Source organism: Cladophialophora bantiana (assembly GCF_000835475.1).
Source record: "Cladophialophora bantiana CBS 173.52 unplaced genomic scaffold supercont1.11, whole genome shotgun sequence".
Lineage (NCBI taxonomy): Eukaryota > Fungi > Ascomycota > Eurotiomycetes > Chaetothyriales > Herpotrichiellaceae > Cladophialophora > Cladophialophora bantiana.
Genome location: NW_015971585.1, coordinates 325,239 through 344,218, shown reverse-complemented (window position 1 = coordinate 344,218; position 18,980 = coordinate 325,239). Strand labels below are relative to the sequence as shown.

Genomic DNA, 18,980 nt, shown 5'->3' with positions numbered 1-18,980 from the left:
ATAGCCAAACCTCATTGTCTCCTTCTCCACGCCTTCCACGTCACAACGTCGACAGCAACAATGGCGACCCCTTCATCAAAGCCGATCCCTTACACCGCGAATCCGCTTCTCCTCATGCTCAATGACTTGATGCTCTTTGCCGAAATTACTATCACATGGCCTATCACAGCTGGCCTGCCGAGTATTGTCCTCCCGTTGTGTCCGACCAGATCAGGCTCACTGGACGAGTTGGCAGTCACCGGTGCCAATGCGAGGGCCTCTTTCCTGCATATCATTCTCATCGTTGCTCAGATATTCTTCCTGGGATCTCTGTTCCCGTTAGCATTCATTGTAATGCCATCCTTATATCTTCTGTACGTCGTTGCGTTTGTCATGGGAAATAAATGGTTTACCGCCTTGTTGAACGGCCCCAGGCAACGAGGGCTGTTCGAGTCGAATCCGGCCTGCATGAGAGGAAAGGCGAGACACGAACATGAGAAATGGGTCTTCATCAACGGAGTTGCTGTAGGGTATGTCAAGCTTTCTTCGCACGTGTCCCCTTGGAACGCCACCGCACGCATTCTACCCTCGCATGCGATTTCTATAAGTTGACAGCCTCGCAGGCGCCATTGGCTGCAGTCGAATCTCGACCGTCTGGCAATGACTTTCAGACGGCCCATCTTTGGAATACATAACCAGACGTAAGTGGAAACTCCCTTCTGGATACAACCTCATATTCGAGACCTGCTCAATTTCATACCCCTCTGTGTCCGTCTGACCTTGTATATTTCTAGCCGGGGTATCATTTTCGATGTTCTCGAATGCATCATCCAGCGCGACTTGAACTTCGCCACCCTGGACATTCGAACGGCATATGCTGCGATGGTTGAAATTCTGTCGGATGATAATATCCAGAAGGTGGTTTTGATCCTCCATAGTCAAGGTGCTATAGAAGGTGGCCTGGTCCTTGACTGGCTTTACGATACAGTTCCGGCGGATCAGCTCGGCAAGCTAGAGGTCTATACCTTTGGAAATGCCGCGAATCATTGGAATGCGCCTGTCATATCGTCATCCGCCATTTCTAGCGCAATTGGAGACAGCGTCACAGAACAAAGAATCGTGTCACATATCGAGCACTACGCCAACGAGGGTGATTACGTCTCCAGATTCGGCATCTTGCATTTCCGCCCTGATCAGCAATCCGCTCGAACACCGATCCCCGGTAAGCCACCGCTTGCCCCCAGCTCCAGGACTCCTTATCCGGACAAGCCCAAACCCACGGATGGCGAATCTGCACACATTCCCAGGTCTAATCCTCCAAAGATCAACACTCGGTTCAACGCTGTCGCTGCGTCTTCTAGGGCATTGTTCTCTCCCAAGACGCCGATCGAAATGATGGATCTTCGAGAAGAGGAGACCAACCGGTTCTTCGGCCGCCTGTTCAAGCGGATCGGCTCCGGCCACCAGCTGAACCAGCATTACTTGGACAACATGTTCGAGATGGAGGGGATCGACACCAGCGACCTCTCACGGGGACGTGTGCGAGACAACAATGCCTTCATGGACTCCGAGATCGACATGGGCATCTATCAGGATTGGGACACCGTGCAGGCCGTAGGACGCAGCGGGGTGCGTCAAAATGGAAGACCCGTTGCCCCGAGGAAACAGATCAAAGATCTGAGTCGCTTGTGGGCTTATCGAAATGGGCAAAGCCCGGAAGTCTGAGGAAGGAGGGAGTGAAGGGGGGAAGGAGTTTACCAGTCAGTCGGACTCAGTTGGTGGACCAGAGACACACAAATGCCGTTGTTGCGATGGTTGATAGTCATGGGAATTCGTTCTTTGGACGGACAAGTGAAAGATCGCACGGGAAAAGAGCCCAGAATTGCGGAGCGGGAAAAATGGTCTTACGAGAGGCCGCGGTCCAAATAGTACTTCGGTAGAGAGAGATGGGAATACGAAGGGAGTATGGAGTACTTCGCGAGAGATACTCTTCTATCATCCCATCGCCCAGGCAGGGGGAGGGGGGGAGGGTCGGTCACTTCAACCTACCTATATAGCGAGTCTCACCGACTAGTATTTTATTCCGACTATTTGGGTTCACTCTTCCGAGTCTATGCTAGTCCCATATATGTGCGGAGTACCTATGTCATTGTATCGTCCCTACCGCCTCGTTGACTGGAGATAAAGTAGCAAGCGTTCATGACGGACTAGAGTAGTCATAAGGATATGTCTTTTGTGGTAATGCTAAAGTTCGCCGTTGTTGTTCTCCCTTTTTTGGAGGTTCACCTTCATAATACTTCTTGTTTGTCCCAGGTATCCTTGTGGCAGGCAATGTTTAGGAGGGGGCTGTGGCTACCTAGGTAAACCAGCTGGAATCATTTTCTCGATCTCCTCGTTTTTCATTTATTACTCGCGGCCTGCTGTGGATCGAGCTTGGTGGATCACCTTCTCGGTCCTGCTCCATCATCGTGCTGTTCTCATGGCAATGTTCGACCTAAGTGAATGATTTGTCTCGTTATACCGATCGTGCTGACCGGCAGGCCCTCTGACTATCCAGCTGCGGCCCGACTGATCAACAACTAGACGAACCCTGCGACACCAGCGTCGAACTTCTGGAACACGCTCAAATCAAAGCTCTTGGCCAGAAGCTGATAGCCGGCGTCGTTGGGGTGCAGGTAGTCGCCGGACTGCAGGGCGTCGGCCAACTGGCTGGGCACGGACTGGTTGCGGAGGACGGCGTCAAAGTCGAAGACGGCGTCGAAGGTGCCCCCCGAGGAGCGGATGAAGGCGTTGACCTTTTGGCGGGTCTCCTCGCGCAGGGGGCTGGTGTAGGCCTGCAGGGTGACGTTGTCGTTCGGGGCCGAGAAGGGTGTGATGGTCGCTGCGAACAACGGGATGCCGAACGCATGGATCCGCGTCGCAATCTGTCGGTACGCCGATACCAGGCGGCCGTACGTCTCTGTCTGGTTCGCCGCCGTAGCCGCCGCAACGCCGATGTCGTTGACCCCTTCCCAGATCATGGCGTAGCGCACCCCCGCGTGCGACAACACGTCCCTGTCGATCCGCGAGAGCACGTTCGGTCCCAGCCCATCGTACAGGACCCGGTTGCCCCCCGCGGCCTGGTTGATCATGGAGATGGACGTGAGGAGGGACGAGTTGCTGGATTGCATGCGTGCGTAGACAAGGTCGGGCCATCTTTTAAAATGTAGTTCGTCAGATTTAGTTCAGTTCAGCGACATGAGATAGGGGGGAGAGACGGAATAGAGTACAGTACATACCTGTTGTTTTGGTCTGGGTCGCTTCCTCTACCGTCTGTGATGCTATCTCCGATAATCGCCCATGTGCGGTAATTAGGTGGTGACCACGCCTCGACAGCGGACAAAAAGTACCTATATTCTCCGCACAGGTTCAGCAATCTCTCCATAGCCTGACAGTGAGAGAGGGGGGTGACTGAGCGTAAACGACCTTAGCAGAACCTACCAATGCTGAGTGCTGTTCAAAAATGGGCCTGTCAGGTTCGTCGCGCCTACCTGATTGCCCATAGTGAACCACGATGTCGCCCTACTACCTGGGTGACTTGTGATATACGTCCCGATCTGACCCGTTGCGAGATACATGGTCACCGTGATGGTCGAGAGCGGCTGGACCGGGAAATTCAGAGGATCTGAGACTGCGAGCGCACCATTGGGGATGATGATCGCCGACTCTCCACCGCTGAAAGTAACCTTCCGGAGTGTAGATGGTTGAATCGCACTGCCCCCGGACGAGCTGTTGAATGGTAGAGCTACTGTCATTGCCGTTATTGGCAAATCAGTGAGGCCAAAGGCATTGGAGATTCGGATCCGGATCTGTGAAGCACCTGTTGACATGTGCAGGGTTTGACGGATCGTGCTGTTGAAGAAAATCACGGAGGTAGTGTTCTAGTGAGCAACAACTTAGCTCATCGTTCGGTTTCTTGAACGACTGGATTCATTTTGGATAGTTCAGGGCGTAGGCTTCCTTACATATGGAGGTGGAGGTAAGTTTGTATACTCGGTCAACTGTGGCATTGCTGCCCAGGTGTCGATCCAGTGGCCATTTGGGAGGCTTGGTGCAGTAACAAGAGCTTGCCGCTTGGGCAAAGCATTGCATGTTACTGTCAGGTACGTGACAATGAGCAGAGCGGCAGAAATACAAAAGCGTTGCATCCCCATGATGATTGGTGCTGTCTGCAAGAATTAGTATCTCAACCTACAGAGTCTTGGTATGCAACCATCAGAGCTTCCGAAAGCTTGAGCACCTCTTCATAATATAGCTCTCGTGTGTTCCCAGCCCATTCAGTCGACCTACCTATGGAGTATCTGGGATATGAATTTGCATTGGCAGAGTTTAGGCTAAATCTCGTTCATTGGCGACGTGGTCAACCGCCCTGTTTCCCTCGTTAAGGTTCATGCTGGTTGGTATTCGGTATTATTTGTCATGTGAGCGATCTCGGAGACATGGAGCTGCGTTGCTTCGTCATAGCCGTCTGAATGCTGCCAAACAGTCCTTTAGATTTGCCACAATCGGCTTGAGAGGTCCAGTCGGTTCACTGTCATGGGGCATCGCATGAAGCTTCCAGAGGGCAATGATCGTCACTGAGAACTTGAAAATAGCCGGGTAAAGGTCGAGCTGCCGGTTCTTGAGCATCTAACTCCATTAGAACAGCCCACTGCCTCCACATCGAGAGAAATCCTGCGGGGTTTGGAGTAGGGAAAGGAATGAAAATGTTGAGACTTTAACGGTCGATGAAAGGCGCACAATTCGCAAAAACTAATATCCGATCTTCCCCATGGGGTCGCGACAGCCTTGCGCCCGAGCCTTGCCAGGAAATCAGGGAACAAGCAATCATGTAAAATCCATCAACAACAATATGATACTTCAGCAGAGACGGATAGTTGTACACTTGAATGCAACATAGCATCTTGCTAGATTCAACACATACAACCTTGCTGATACCGAGTACATGGGTAGATATTCAGGTCAAATTCTTGTCATCACGGTTTTGAGAGATATCTAACCGCTACGCAGATGATGTGTGATCAAGCACCTTGTATGTAGCCCACAGTGAGATCCTTAACTCGCAAATGATAGTAATGCAAAGGCTAAATATGTGCCATTCACAGTCAGCCGCCAAAGGTAGGCCACATCCCTACGTGCATCACTATCGCAAGCCTCCTTGTGATAGACGTTCTCCAGCTCATAGTCCTCGTGCTTCGTCTTACCTTCGTATCTTCCTCATGCTGGACTTGCATTGCTGTGGCCAGTTGAGCCTATCTCGCGCTCCGTAACCAAGACAGCTTCTTCGTCAGAAAGCCGAAGCGTCTGCCGATGACGCTCTTCGAATTTCCTCGTCCCCCTTGATCTTGTTCTTTTCGGGGCGCTTGCTGTAGGTGAAATCCTTGTCTCTGAATACTACCAGAGGTGGATTAGTGCGGTAGTAATCATCGATATCTTCAAGAGATCTGTCTGCCGTCTCTGAGTTCGATGGAATGGACAATGCATTAAGGATCGCACAAACGATGTAGAATTTAGGGTGGAGGTTTCGGATGCTAACCTGTAATAGTAATTGAGCCATTGTCGGAGTCGCAACTATTGGGTCAACCGGCCTGAGGAGGCTCGATCGATGTGGGTAGCAATTACCTCTATTTCTAGCTATGGCAAACAAAGAAAGGGGTAACACAAAAGCCCATTTTGCCTTCCATCTGAGTGCTGGTCGCTGAAGACCTCTGAAATACCTGTTTTGAGCGTTTCCTGGATCCTACCTTTTCTTGCATTCCGATCCTAAAGAACACATAGCGAAGGAAAAAGAATGCCGCCGGGGGAGATGCCACTTTATGCGCATAAGCGAATCCAGGCTTCTCGTTATAACGAATTGGAACGGTAATGATAAGGAGCGGCAGTGTTTTCACCTAGATGATTCTGATAGCCACGACATGGTTGAATACTGTATAACGATGAAGAGAAACAGGAAGGCAAGAGGTAATCAACAGGCAACTCCACACCCAACAAAAGAGAAGCCAAATGTGACCCAGTTAGACAACGAGAATCCAGCAACGTTCAAGATGAGTTCGATCACGACGGGTTTGACTCGCCTCTGTCTCTCAGGCTGGTGCAGCAACGGTGCTGATTTCATTGCCAATGCCGGCAACAAGGCGGCCAAAGACCACCCAAGCCGTGCAATAGGAGCAAATCCGCAGAATAGCTCCAGCGCTCATGAAAGTTGTCCCAACCAAGACTGACCTACCTCGACCCAACCTTTCCCCAAGCCAGACGGCAACGACGACGCCGAAGAAGCAGTCATAATCGTAAATTGCAGTTGCGGATCCCAAAAGCGATGTCTTCGATGAGCCGGCTAGGTTGTGTACCCGGAGAAAGTCCTAGGTAGCCACGACGCCGCCAAAGACACCCTGATCGTACCCAAACCTCCACGGAAGCAAAAATGTTAGGAGTAATAGCCAGAGGAAAACTTGCGCATTAAGTAACTTACAGCGTCATATCCGTTGCATAAGTAACAGAGATCCAGAAGCTCAATCATCATCCTTTCAGGCCAAAGTACGACTGCTTAGTTCTAAGGAAACCATGCTGTTCTTCTCGGTCGACGCTCGAGCTCGAGCATCGCAGACCGCGCCGCCATCGGGCGTGGGCCATATATGAATTTTCGACGATCATCGTCTTATTCTCCCGCCGCTCGACAACAGTTCTGCGACGTCATTACTATTGATGCCCTTGATTCAAAGGCACCGATCGGTTGAAAGGTTAGCATGGCTCTCGACCAGCAAAGACTGGTGATCCGAGGTGGCACGATATAGAAGGTTTGTAAGGATGGGCTTTTTTTTTTCATGAAAAACGCGACGGCACACATGAATTGCTGATAATCTGGCGGCCACTCAAGGATGCTCCTGCCTTTGTGGGCAATTGTCTACGGGGAACTTGTTGCGGGGTCAGCCGTATGTCGAGGTAGCGAAGTGTCCATGCACGATATCGCAACAGAGTCGCGTTGGAACATTGGCTTTTGAGGATTCGGGGTTTATAGGTGTCAATTTCCATCAGCTAAGGTTGAATTTGGTGGCGGCGTGGGAGATTGGCATCGTTTCTTGCTGCTGGAGATCTGGGCTTGCATTGCCTCATCTAATACTGAAAGGGGTACGCGCTGCTCGCGACACGGGCACAGGGGTTCGTCTCAGGAGAAACCATGCCGTAAGTCCAAGGGGGAGAAGTCTTTACTTTGGCGAACAGGCACCTCTCTCTAGAAAGTGACATGAACCAACAAATTCTGCAACCAGATGATCTGTAACCATGATTTCCGTAGCGTTAAACGTAGTACATTGAGTTTATCTTGCTTCCTTAAACGTGGCTATGATATTCTCGGGAGGATCTATCAATTCTCACAAGGCCCAAGAAGGAATCAACCCGTCAGAGCCTCATATCCTGCGCCTATGCCTTGAAAGAGTCGTACATTTCCGTTGCATTTCAATCGTGAGCCCAACGCCCCCGTCCACCCCGCCAAACCTTATACCTGAGTCGTTCCTTCACTCGTCCGCAGCGCGTTGTGAAAGTCGTAAAGAGAATTTGGTTACTTTAACTTTTCTTTCCATAGTCGAATGTTGTCGTGCCTGAATAGAAGGGCAATCAACCACGACGAGTATCGTACGAGCGACGGTGCATCTCATAACCTTCAGTTCGGGGTCGAGGCTTTTCACCCGCGAGGCTTTGTGCCGCCTCTGCGCTGTTCGTGTACCGTGGGAAGAGTAGCACCACGAGGTAAACAATGAAAACGACGGCAGAGAAGATGCTGTAGAGGACGACTGAGTAGGTGGGAACATATTCGGTGCCAATCATGCCCACAGTCTTGAATCCCAAGCCACCGTTGACGACACCGAGGAGGATCATGGCACGCCCCAGCCAACGGTGAGTTTGACCGTAAGCGCTACGCGTGCCGAACTTTCGGAAATGGATATGCTGAAGGAGACCCAGGGTGGGCTGGAAGATCCCCATCCATGCGACCAGGATGTATCCTATGACCATGTGATAGCCATCCAGCTCGTCGACTTGTTTGCCGAGTTGAACACCCAGACCCAGACCGACGATCATCAATATCAAACTGAGGACTTGCAACGGGGCATGGATATGTCGGACCTTGTTACTGTAGGGCAGATAGAGTGTCAAAGCCGCCAAGGGGAACATGACCACAAAGACCAAGGGCATAATGACGGCATGAGCGGTTCGAATGTTGTCATCAGGACTATCACTGACCACTGTTCCACTTGACGAAGATGGGTTGGAGCTCACAATAGGGTTTGACACGCCACCAGTAGGTGTGGCGACGGTGCTCGTGGTGGCCGTTCCTGACTCCGTTGCGGTGGCTGGCGTCCCATCTGCGGATTGAGAAACAGAGGCAGGTCCGGTCGCCGACGGGGCTGCTGAGGACGAAGAAGAATCACTGGAGGCAGCCACAAATGGGTTGGAGGAGCTGCCGCCAACACCTTGAGTCAAATCCAGGGTGAATCCACCGGTGCTGTCGTGCTGTTTAATGCTAGCAGATTGGTCCGTTGAGTCGAGAGGGTCTCCTGATTTGAATGCAAAGATCCAACTGCTCGAGGAGTCCGTTGGGCTCATGCTACCACCACTCCAGCTCAGGCATGTATCGCAACGGATATTGGCAACGAGCGAGCCGTCCGACGCAATACCACTTCCTTCCAGCAATGACACCGAGGCGTCTGAGTTGAACTGCGGTTGAACGTGGCCAGTGCCCAGTCTTGGGGACACAGTCACATTCGTGCTGTCGGCAGCATATACAACGAGCATGTTGGCTCCCGCCATGCCAGAGCCCTGACCAAAAGAAATCCATTGGGTCCCGCTAGGGGCACTGATCTGGAGGAACAGTGAACCGCTCCCGGATGAGGCAGTGTCCGAAGGGACATTGACCGCCAATGCGTAGCCACTGGAAGAAAACGACGCAAACTGAGCAGCCGAGCCAGCCACTGTGTCTGGGTCAGTAATGCAAGCCTTTCCTGAAGGGAGGGCGAAGGGGCATACCCAAGGCGGCTGCAGCCAAGACGCTTTTTTGCACCATCGTGCTCGGGCGCGAGTGATAAGTTCAAGATACGGTAGACGGTATGGTAACCAGAGATTAATTCGAGTATTGTCGGGTCCCTGCTAGACAGTATATCGCAGGATCAGCGAGGATATAAGCCTATCTCAGTCCGTTATCCACGCGTTTGTTTGCAAAGTCTTGGATGATGGACCGCGTGAGGGAAGGGAAAGGGGATTTAATTTATTGATCCCACCTCGACTCGACGCGCAAAGCAGTCCGTCTGTCCGAGACTCTGAGCCATGGCAAACCTTGGGCAGATTGCACGTCAGATAGTGGACGGCTGGATTGCGCGTCAAGGGGCTTGCCAAGGGGAGCCACAAAGCATGACCTAAAACACCAGCCCCTGTTTTACCCTGTACAAAATTCTCCATTTGGCCCGCCATGGCAATTACGCGGAGCACCGTAACAGAATTATCTTTGCAATAATGAAGAATTGGCCGTTGATATCCTCAAACATGGCACTTGCATCACCTCGCTGCGGGACTAATGGTTCACAACCGACCTCAGAGGTCTAGACGGAGTGACTCCGGAGCGGCAAACGCACAAGGCTGGATGACAGACAATAATAGAAATCATCCGCAGGGGTCGAAAGACGGAGGCAGTCGGAAAAAGGATCAACGACCCCACGTCTCTAACCGTATATGGGTTTAGCACCGGCATAGTGTTCTCTATCCCGCTGTTTATTTTACTAGCACGAGGCTTGGCGTCTTTGTCCCTTCCACACAGCAGGTCGATGACAATGGTAATCTGATAGAGTCCGATTGGCTGGGCCAATAGTCATATATTTTGTACTGTAGGGGGCGCTCTCGGTACCTGAGAATGCCTAGGTAGATATATCCAAACAGTTGGGCTGATTATCGCTGCCCTCCCTAGGTAGGTTTGAGAGGTGTTGGGTGATACGAGAACACATGCCTCGCACTGTGTTATGATCCAACACCTGTTGGATTGGGGTCCTGAGCCTGATCGGCGCTCTTCATCTTCACAACGTGCATGTTGGTGCCCCGGCTAAAGGTTTTCCGCCTGTCATGGCCCAGACAACAAAGTAAGAGGCGCAGTGTGTATAGATGCGCAATGAGGCCCAATTCCTATATCCAGAAAATGCCACAAAAAAAATACTCCGTATGAGGTCAGGAAGGATGGTGTGGCGACTGTGCACCCACAGCTAAATCCCGTTTCCTACGGGATTGTGCGGTCCGCGGCGGCTCTCCACCACCTCCAATCCTCATGATTCCAGCAATTATGATAATACTTCCGTTGGCGATTGGGTGCCATCAACGTATCTTACTATCACCTCAACGGTCCTATCAAGATATTCGAAGAGCTCTCTTTGATTCGACTGTAATAATCAGCACAAGAATGGTCTGGCCTCTTCAGGAACTTCATAAATTCTTCAACCAATCACGGTTCTTGAGATCATGGAGACTAAGGCAATCGAGGAGCCAGCGTAGTTGACCAAGGAGTGTTCATCCCCTCTTTCAACCCGCCTTTGAACGCCAAGGTCATATTTTTGGCATCAAGGATTAGGTCTTTTGTTTGATTAGTCTGGCTCCTGTGCATGAAAGGCTTGACCTTGCCGGCTCTTGCCCGACAACAGCAAAACACCTCGGCTTGAGTATTGGCGTCATTGACGGCCTTGTATTGCAGGAGCTGCACAAGGACCAGCATTGATGGGTGACATGATCCCAACCGCCACAAAAGCCCACACCATTCTCTCATTCGCCGCCAGGCCATCGACGCGCGAGTCAGTTTTTCGTCTTGACCATGATCTCTTTGATCATTTCGTTTCCCAGTCTCACGGCGTCCGGAAACCTCGGAGCAAAGTATTGCTGAATTCTCTCGAATCGATTCCGATACGCTTCAAACGCGCCGAAGGAGACGCATTCAGACCACGCCTACAGCAGAGTGCACTATCGTCAGCCACGGGTTTGATGCACAGTGATTTGCCAGCTTCTAGATCTGATCAAGTGTGCAGATGATATTTGAAATGTGAGAATACCCCAGACCAGGCTGCATATCCTGAACAACATGCAGATGAAAGGGTCAGATTTTGCCACATTGGGAAGACTTACTCTTGCCGCGAAAGTAAACTCAAGATCGTCCGAACGAAAAGTGTTATCTTCGATTGCCGTATTAATGACCTCATCTAGCAAGGTCTCGTTTCGAAAGAGATATTCAGTGACGCCCAACCATATTCGGAAGAGCTGGGAGTTGGGCTGTCAGAAATAGAAGCAAAACAAACTAGGCCAAGGAACAACTCACGGGCGTAGAGCAAATCATATGGTCGTATGGGACAATGCCGAGTTTCCACCAGCAATCGACGATGCCCAGCAGACTTAAGTGGTTATTCGGCATTCTCTCTTTGGGTCTCTTCGAGAGCGAGAACTTGTCCAGCACTTCGTCTCCGAGCAACAGATCCTGGTCAACAGCATCCTTTGAAAACACCGCTGCACCTGCCGTCTTGATCCTGTGGGACAGTTCTTCGCGATGGCCGCCCAACATGAGCTTGAAGAGTTCTGTCACCGACTCGGCGTATTGTCGAATCTGCTCTCTGGCCGCCGGGTTGAGGATCGCAAGGCCAGCGTAAACATGCCACTTGTTGGCATAGATACGCAATGTGATGTTGATCTTGACGTTCTCGATGCCACCAATATATCGATCGATTTCCCACGGAAACTGATTGTTCGCCGCCCAGGCCGTTCCCATGCTCAAAAAGGCTGCATGTGTGACAGCCTGCGTGTCTGCGGTAATACGGTCATGCTTTTCTCCAGATAAGAAGACGAATTTTGAATTCAGGCAAGAGAGGATTCGAACACAAAGATCAACACTTTTTTGAGAGGCTCGGTGTTGGATGACGACAAGGGGCTGGCCTGTCGGGTCTACAGCGGGACCATGCAAGGAATGGCAAGACACAATCTCAACGTCGTCGGGCAGATACTTGTCAAAGGCGGCCAGCTCAGGGGCTTTGCATGAGGTCTGCCCACCGACGATGGCTCCGACTTTGGTTGACGGGCCGTATTCAGCAACCACCTTCTCAATGAGCTCAGCTTCCACGCTGTATATGATCCAGTCACTTGCTCGGGAAACAAGATGACCGTTAGGCAAGATATATATTCCTTTCTAATCTTGGTCAATCATGTTCATCAACTCTGCTGACGACACAAACCTCATTCTCGTACTCATGGTGTAGAGTTTGGAATTTGTCTGGCCGATCGCAAGCGTTGACTCTGCATGACTAACATCAGTTCTAGTGCTTTTGTAGGTAAACGCAAGGTTTATCTCTGTCGAGAGGAAAGGTCAGCTAGGAGCCTTGGTGAGACTTTGGGGGGATTGTTGTACTGAATTGAAGCACCATCAGACGAGAAAAGATTAAGGTAGCGAGGGTTTTACATCAGTGACAGCCGTCGGGATGGAACGCAACATCAGAATGATGAAAGCAACATCACAACGACTATGCTCGAGCCAAATGCACTCAGAGTCATCCTTTAATAATGATGAGAGACGAACACGTCGACATACCTTAGCAACAGACATTCAGAGAAGGTATTTCTTTTCAGAAAGCAGACACTGCATTTCATACCTCCATCCAGCTTGACTGAACCTTCTTGCGTACATACGGCCCATGTCGCCCATACCAATGATTCCAACAGTGATGCTCTCCATGACTCAAGAAAAGGCACCGGGGAAAAGTCAGGGTTTGGTTGGCCTCCAGGTTTTAAGTCGTCTCTGTTCAGTGGAGTCTAGTAGATTAGTATTAGGATCACGACAGCTGGCCATCGATGAGAGATCATCAATTTGCACATGAGGCAGAAAGCATAGAACTTGAACTGTTGAACAGAAAGCCCTCCCGTGTGAGATGAGACGGAGAGAAAGTTTTCTTAACCCGCCAAGCCACTAAAGTAAATTCTGGGTTAATGTTCTTGGCAACTCAAGGACGAGGAGCAATCACGCGACAGGGCCCGACAGATTTCAAAGGTCTCCATACGGAGAATGGCCTACTGAGCCCAAGGAAAGGCTCCTTGAGATGATGATTTTAGGCCGACTTGCTCGAGCTTACAGCCAGCCCAATCGGTTCCATTCACACAATGTGTTGAGATGAATGATTACCGGCGGAGTTTGCCATAGTAATGCGAACAATTTAAGAATACCAGGCTAGCTGTAATAGATCTGCTCTGCCTCAAAGGTCTCGCATGTCTTTCATAATTGCGCACTCGCCTTTTCAAGGAGCGGACTAGGTTGATGGGAAACTGTATTGTACGGTGAACAATGTATCGAAGGTGTGGAGAGTGCCCGTCGTCGATACACTCTCCTTTGCTGCCAAGAATATGGACCGATGTGAACTAGTGTAAAGCTTGTCAGAAAATCCCGAGTCCCGCACCCACGCACCAACCGGCCTACCATTCGAAATTAACAAAATCATTGAAAACATTCCTTGTTGCTCTTGCCAGTCCACTCCCCTAACCAGCAACGACAGTCCAAAATGCCTCCCAAGAAGAAGGTCGAGCGCGCTGCCACCGAGAACATCTCCCTCGGTCCTCAGGTTCGAGAAGGTGAGTGAAATGAGGAAGCTCGTACTCGATTTGTGTGCTAATTGTTGCGCACAGGTGAACTCGTCTTCGGTGTTGCCCGTATCTTCGCTTCCTTCAACGATACCTTCGTCCATGTCACCGATCTCTCGTAAGTGAAAAGAACGCAAAGCAAAAATATACCATACAATCGGGACGGGATAGATGGTTCAAGAGGCTAACATTCTGGGTGATTCCAGTGGCCGCGAAACCATTTGCCGTGTCACAGGAGGCATGAAAGTCAAGGCCGACCGTGACGAATCCTCTCCCTACGCTGCCATGTTGGCGGCCCAAGACGTCGCTCAGCGCTGCAAAGAACTTGGCATCACTGCTCTACACATCAAGATCCGCGCCACCGGTGGAAATGGCACTAAGACGCCAGGCCCTGGTGCTCAATCAGCTCTGCGTGCATTGGCTCGCTCGGGAATGAGGATTGGAAGAATTGAGGATGTTACACCCACGCCTTCTGATAGCACAAGACGCAAGGGTGGTCGTCGTGGTCGTCGTCTGTAAGCGTGGACGCTGGTGCTGTCGCATGGTATTTCCTTTTACTACTTCCAGGAAGATGCTGCTGAAGGAAATACCACGAAAAGGCTTCTAGACGAGAGGAAGGGTAGGATGGACTCAAATACGCGAAGAACGGCTCTTTCCGCCTGGTCTTCAAAGCTACTACTTCTCAGTGGTCAAATGATCGCACGAGAAAGCCGTACGCATGATGAAATCAATCAGTCAAAAGGCAAAATTCCATCAGAGCTTTCGAATCCCTGTAGAGATTTTTCTTTCGTTCTCCCTATTTACTTCACTTTCGGCCAACTTAGCCATGGATGCACGAAATTCCTCGACGTTGGTCATTCTCTCACTCCCGCCCAAGACTTTTGTCGGCCTAGACCTCGTGTCGTTTAATTCGTCACCCCACTTCCAAGGTATCGCCAAAATCCCGTGGGGCATTCATTTTCTGTACACCGGGACCGACGCCTCTTTGTCAATCCGACAGGGAAGATGGCTGGACCTGAGTTCGGCCAACCCGGTCCAAGTCCTGGGATGGAACACAGACGGAGAGACGCTCCAGGTTGTGGATCTGCATGATCAGACAGCACAAAATGCGATCAAATCGGTCTCTAATGGTGGCAGACTAGTCGACTACGCCGCCCTGCAAAACGCGACCTCGGAACTATCCACACGAGAGCCAAAGGACGACGATGCCTCTCAAGCAGCAGCAGAAGAGGGCCGCGCAGAGAGCAAAGACTGGCCCGCCCTGACGACTCATATCTCCCCCTCCCTTCTCACGCGCATCCTCTCTCCCGACTGGATCATCTCGTCAATCTCCTCTGCACCCAACGACACTGAGACCATCCCCGGGCTATCGCACCTCGAGGCCTCGAATGCTCTCCACCAACTTCCCCTCCACTTGCTCCCGGTCGATCTCAAGCAGACCTGGGCAGACGGAGACATAGGCCGGACCAGGACCGACAGGGCACGAGACCGGAGTTGGTACCTGGGGCAGTTGATCGAACACGCAGCGACTCGCCCCCTGCCAGGCGGCCGCGGCGGCGGAGACGAAGCAGCGGTAGGCGCACGGGCAGTTCTGGGCGAACTGCAATTCTGCTTCCTGATGGTGCTCACGCTCGCCAACTACAGCTGTCTCGAGCAGTGGAAGCGGCTCCTCACCGTCCTCTTCACCTGTCGCACCGCCCTGGACGAGGCCGAGGCATATTTCGTGCAGGCGGTCAGAGTGCTGCGTCTGCAGATAAAGCACGTAGACGACGTCGAAGGCGGGCTTTTCGAGCTGAGAGACGAGTCTGCCAGCGCTTGGCTGAGGACGCTGTGGGCACGGTTCAGGAGGTTGGTGGACGACCCGGAGAAGGGGCTAAGAGAGTCGCTGAAAAGGGAAGTCGATGTCTTACAGAGATTGTTCGAGGAAAAGTATGGATGGCAGAGTGAGAGGGATATCTTGAGGAGGGGGATGTTGGAGCTGGAGGACGGCGAGAGGGTCGAGGTCACCATGCCGGGAGTCGACGAAGACGAAGAGACTGGTGAGTATGCGCCTGTTATCGTCGAGACTTGATGCCCACAGTTGGGTAAAGACAAAGGAATGTCTGTGACCTTCCAAGCCAGCATTTCACGTGAAGCGCATCCGAGATCTTTTGAACGGGAAATTTAATTCTTGCTTTGCACTTTGATCGCACGCCCAGGCCAGGGCTGCGCCTACAAGCCTTTGAGCCCCGATGAGTGACCCACGACAGGCGGGTTCGACGTTCATCAACTCGACCAGCCATATCATGCCCCGCTCCTATGCGTTTTGGAACAGGTTCGATGCTGTTCACCTTCGCATCATTCTTTCTCCCAATCAAGCAGCAGTGATATTCTCACCAGACCTCCGCGAACACCACAGCCGCAAGCACTCCGCGCGCATTCCACACAACAGCGCAACCACAACCTCCACAAGCACCGCAACGACCAGCCAAAACACCACTTAACGATACGACTTTTGGTACCGCGCTCTCGCACCTGGACCTCCAAATTTCTTCGGCTCACACCGTCTGTTATCCGCCACTAGTAGTGTACGATCGTATTGGACCAGCGCCTGCTTCAACTGGTTTTTGGTGTACTCATCGACGAATTTCTGGTAGTAGGCGACAATGGATTTCGAGATGGCCTGGCGGATAGCGTAGATCTGGGATGTGTGACCACCGCCTGTGACACGGACACGGATGTCGACATCGGCGAATTTGTCGAGACCAACTATCAGCAGGGGCTCGTAGACCTGTGGATTGAAAAACAATTAGTGAGCCACTGTCTGCATACATGTTTTCCTTGTGCGGATTCGGGGGCCCTTGGAGTCGAACGTGTAGAAAGGCAGACCGAAAGCGTACCTTATATCGCAGGATTTCTGGTTGAACGAGGGAGAGAGGTCGGCCGTTGACTTTGATGAGGCCCTTGCCTTTCTGTATACGCCCAAAAGTCTTCGTCAGTTCCTCATTCCCAAAGTTGTAGTATTGCCTTGGTATCTTTCTGACCTTGCAATGAGCGACCGCTGTAGCAGTCTTCTTCTTGCCGAAGCACTGTACACTCTGAGTGGCCGACATCTTGAGGGCGGACGGCGATTGCACAGAGTCGATACAGCTGGGTAGATTACTCGATTGTAAAATGTTTCGTGAGGTGCTGGTGTTGGCTCGATTTTCGCAGGGAAAGTGCGGGCAAACGCCAAGAATTATGACGCTAATCCTGCTGAGGTGCTAGCGCCGTCTTCAGACTTGAAGCTCAATGCGGACTCTTTTCAACCACTCCGTACCGAGAAGGGACATTATCCATCGACCTCGAGGATTCTGAAGGCTTCCTGCACTCGCGCACGACTTTGGAGGCAAGCGCTACGCGACCAAATACCTCCTCTCATGTCAAGATAGCGCTACGCCCGCCATGTCGCAAACAATAGGAAAGGTGCGTTCGGAAATCTCTTTTCTCCGAGCCATTGCATACCCATAGGTCTTATCCTAATGTCTCCGTCCTAATGCTAGACACGTCTTGCCTACTCCCGCACATGGCACTACATCGATGTGGGTTCGGATTCTCGGTCCCTGGGACGAATTGCCTCCTCCATCGCCGTCTTCCTGATGGGCAAACATAAACCAATCTACGACCCATCCACCGACTGCGGCGACTACGTGGTGGCTTGCGGCTGCCACGACATCCATGTCACGGGCAAGAAACGCCAGCAGAAACAATATTACACACACAACACGCGCCCGGGTTCGCTAAAGCAGATGAGCATGGAGAGAATGATCGAGAAGTGGGGTGGTGGAGAGGTGTTGAAGAAAGCTGTAAGGGGAATGTTGCCCAAGAACCGGCTGAGGGATAAACGGTTGGCGAGATTGAAGGTTTTCGAGGGCACGAGCCATCCGTATAAGGCCAATATTGTGAGGTTTGCAGGGAAGCCATTTACTGGTGACAAGCCCGGGCCAGTCATACAAGCTATCGAAGCGAGCAAGGAGACGAAAGCGAGTCCTTAGAACAAGAGATGTTATGCATTATTTGGGTTGTACTAAGAAAACAGGAATGACAGGTTGTGCAGGTTGCCTTTGTATATGTGTATCGTTGAGGGTATATGTACAGACTATTGTTATCCGGCGACACCTCTCCAATGACTGCAGTACCAGAACTCCGATCCCGAACATGCTCTAGCAGGTCTGGTCTACAGTTTAGAGGACAACGCAGTGTCGTCCCGGGTCACAGTGCACTTGATCAGCCCGTTGGGGTCTGATTGAGGTGCATAGACTTCGGCATCCTTTCCAGTGTTCTTCAAGCCGTGATGCCAGCTTAGATCGATCTCGAAATAGTGCTTGTTCGGCAGCGAATAGTCAACTGCTTGAACCATGGGCTGAGCGGCCAAGATCTGTTCACACATCTTGTACATGGTGTTTTGCACGCTAGGACTCTCCTCGAGGGCGAAGAGGCGGAAAGTGATTTCTCGAGCTTTGGCCCAGGTCTCGTCAAACTTGGCCATGTACTTCTTTACCGCATCAAGGCCAGCGAAGGTGGACCATTTCCAGTTAGCGTCGACCGATGTGCTGAGAATACGATCCCAGACTTCGGGAAGGGTGGTGAATTCGTCGCGGACAAAGTGGTGGAACTCAGAGCCTGTGCTCTTGAGCACGAGTAGGTCGGAGATGCTCGACTTGATTTCAATACCCTTGCCCTCAATGATGTCTGCCTGTACCAGTCTCTTCTCGTTCCCATCACGAAAGAAGGAGTGAGGGTGAGGTTTTCCGTCAATGGTCATCCGAGTCCATCTGTGTTGGACGATGGATATGTGAGCAGTGTGAATGTGCTTGTACGTGTTAACGAAGTGGGTGCCGAGAATGGACGCGAAGAGTTCAGGTGGGTGGACGGGGTTCTGTTTTGCCATGATGTATGTGGTGTTCTTCATTGAGTCGGTTGCAACGACGACACTGTTGTCGGCTTTGGTGTATCTGGGGCGATGTCAGTATGGGACTCGTGGTGGAAAATGGGAGAGTTACTGACGATACATCGATCTCCCCTTCCAGCAAAACGCAGACCGTCATCTCGTAGACGGTGTGAGTCTTTGTAGCTTCATCCCTCTCCACCTTGTACAGGCGAACGTTGTCCTTGCCATACCGAGCTGCAGCGAGCTTAGCCATCTTGAGAACGGATTTTGAAATTGTTCGATGTAGTAGATCTTCAGGACTTGAGCTGCTAACTGAGCGTGTTCGCCTGCGGTGAGTCTGACAGGATGTGTACGAGGTTACAAGGAGAAGGGAATGCAGATTCTTTATATTCGCACTCCTACAGACCTCTTATCGGAGGGG

The 18,980-nt window shown here is 51.5% G+C and overlaps 9 protein-coding genes across 9 annotated transcripts; 4 read left to right on the top strand and 5 right to left on the bottom strand.

Annotated features, from left to right (window-relative positions):
* Positions 1-60: 60 nt before the first annotated feature.
* On the top strand, positions 61-1,704 carry Z519_07550 (uncharacterized protein; the record flags this gene model as incomplete). Its single annotated transcript, XM_016765283.1, has 3 exons — positions 61-509; positions 603-680; positions 774-1,704. The coding sequence occupies 3 exons, from the start codon at positions 61-63 to the stop codon at positions 1,702-1,704; spliced, it is 1,458 nt and encodes a 485-aa protein (XP_016618252.1).
* An 854-nt stretch (positions 1,705-2,558) lies between these two features.
* Z519_07549 (uncharacterized protein) lies at positions 2,559-4,172 on the bottom strand (the record flags this gene model as incomplete). Its single annotated transcript, XM_016765282.1, has 4 exons — positions 2,559-3,174; positions 3,258-3,368; positions 3,460-3,899; positions 3,984-4,172. 4 exons carry the CDS (start codon positions 4,170-4,172, stop codon positions 2,559-2,561), a joined length of 1,356 nt encoding a protein of 451 aa, XP_016618251.1.
* Positions 4,173-7,629: 3,457 nt separating this feature from the next.
* On the bottom strand, positions 7,630-9,073 carry Z519_07548 (uncharacterized protein; the record flags this gene model as incomplete). Its single annotated transcript, XM_016765281.1, has 2 exons — positions 7,630-8,981; positions 9,037-9,073. The coding sequence occupies 2 exons, from the start codon at positions 9,071-9,073 to the stop codon at positions 7,630-7,632; spliced, it is 1,389 nt and encodes a 462-aa protein (XP_016618250.1).
* A 1,763-nt stretch (positions 9,074-10,836) lies between these two features.
* Positions 10,837-12,754, bottom strand: Z519_07547 (uncharacterized protein; the record flags this gene model as incomplete). The annotated part of the gene is made up of 5 exons (XM_016765280.1): positions 10,837-10,986; positions 11,164-11,295; positions 11,354-12,211; positions 12,258-12,318; positions 12,705-12,754. 5 exons carry the CDS (start codon positions 12,752-12,754, stop codon positions 10,837-10,839), a joined length of 1,251 nt encoding a protein of 416 aa, XP_016618249.1.
* Positions 12,755-13,571: 817 nt separating this feature from the next.
* Z519_07546 (40S ribosomal protein S14) lies at positions 13,572-14,169 on the top strand (the record flags this gene model as incomplete). Its single annotated transcript, XM_016765279.1, has 3 exons — positions 13,572-13,641; positions 13,696-13,768; positions 13,857-14,169. The coding sequence occupies 3 exons, from the start codon at positions 13,572-13,574 to the stop codon at positions 14,167-14,169; spliced, it is 456 nt and encodes a 151-aa protein (XP_016618248.1).
* Positions 14,170-14,476: 307 nt separating this feature from the next.
* Z519_07545 (uncharacterized protein) lies at positions 14,477-15,721 on the top strand (the record flags this gene model as incomplete). The annotated part of the gene is made up of 1 exon (XM_016765278.1): positions 14,477-15,721. The coding sequence occupies one exon, from the start codon at positions 14,477-14,479 to the stop codon at positions 15,719-15,721; it is 1,245 nt and encodes a 414-aa protein (XP_016618247.1).
* Positions 15,722-16,129: 408 nt separating this feature from the next.
* Z519_07544 (uncharacterized protein) lies at positions 16,130-16,742 on the bottom strand (the record flags this gene model as incomplete). Its single annotated transcript, XM_016765277.1, has 2 exons — positions 16,130-16,420; positions 16,530-16,742. 2 exons carry the CDS (start codon positions 16,740-16,742, stop codon positions 16,130-16,132), a joined length of 504 nt encoding a protein of 167 aa, XP_016618246.1.
* Positions 16,743-17,073: 331 nt separating this feature from the next.
* Positions 17,074-17,663, top strand: Z519_07543 (ribosomal protein L13; the record flags this gene model as incomplete). The annotated part of the gene is made up of 2 exons (XM_016765276.1): positions 17,074-17,094; positions 17,172-17,663. The coding sequence occupies 2 exons, from the start codon at positions 17,074-17,076 to the stop codon at positions 17,661-17,663; spliced, it is 513 nt and encodes a 170-aa protein (XP_016618245.1).
* A 182-nt stretch (positions 17,664-17,845) lies between these two features.
* On the bottom strand, positions 17,846-18,812 carry Z519_07542 (uricase; the record flags this gene model as incomplete). Its single annotated transcript, XM_016765275.1, has 2 exons — positions 17,846-18,623; positions 18,676-18,812. The coding sequence occupies 2 exons, from the start codon at positions 18,810-18,812 to the stop codon at positions 17,846-17,848; spliced, it is 915 nt and encodes a 304-aa protein (XP_016618244.1).
* Between the last annotated feature and the right edge of the window lie 168 nt (positions 18,813-18,980).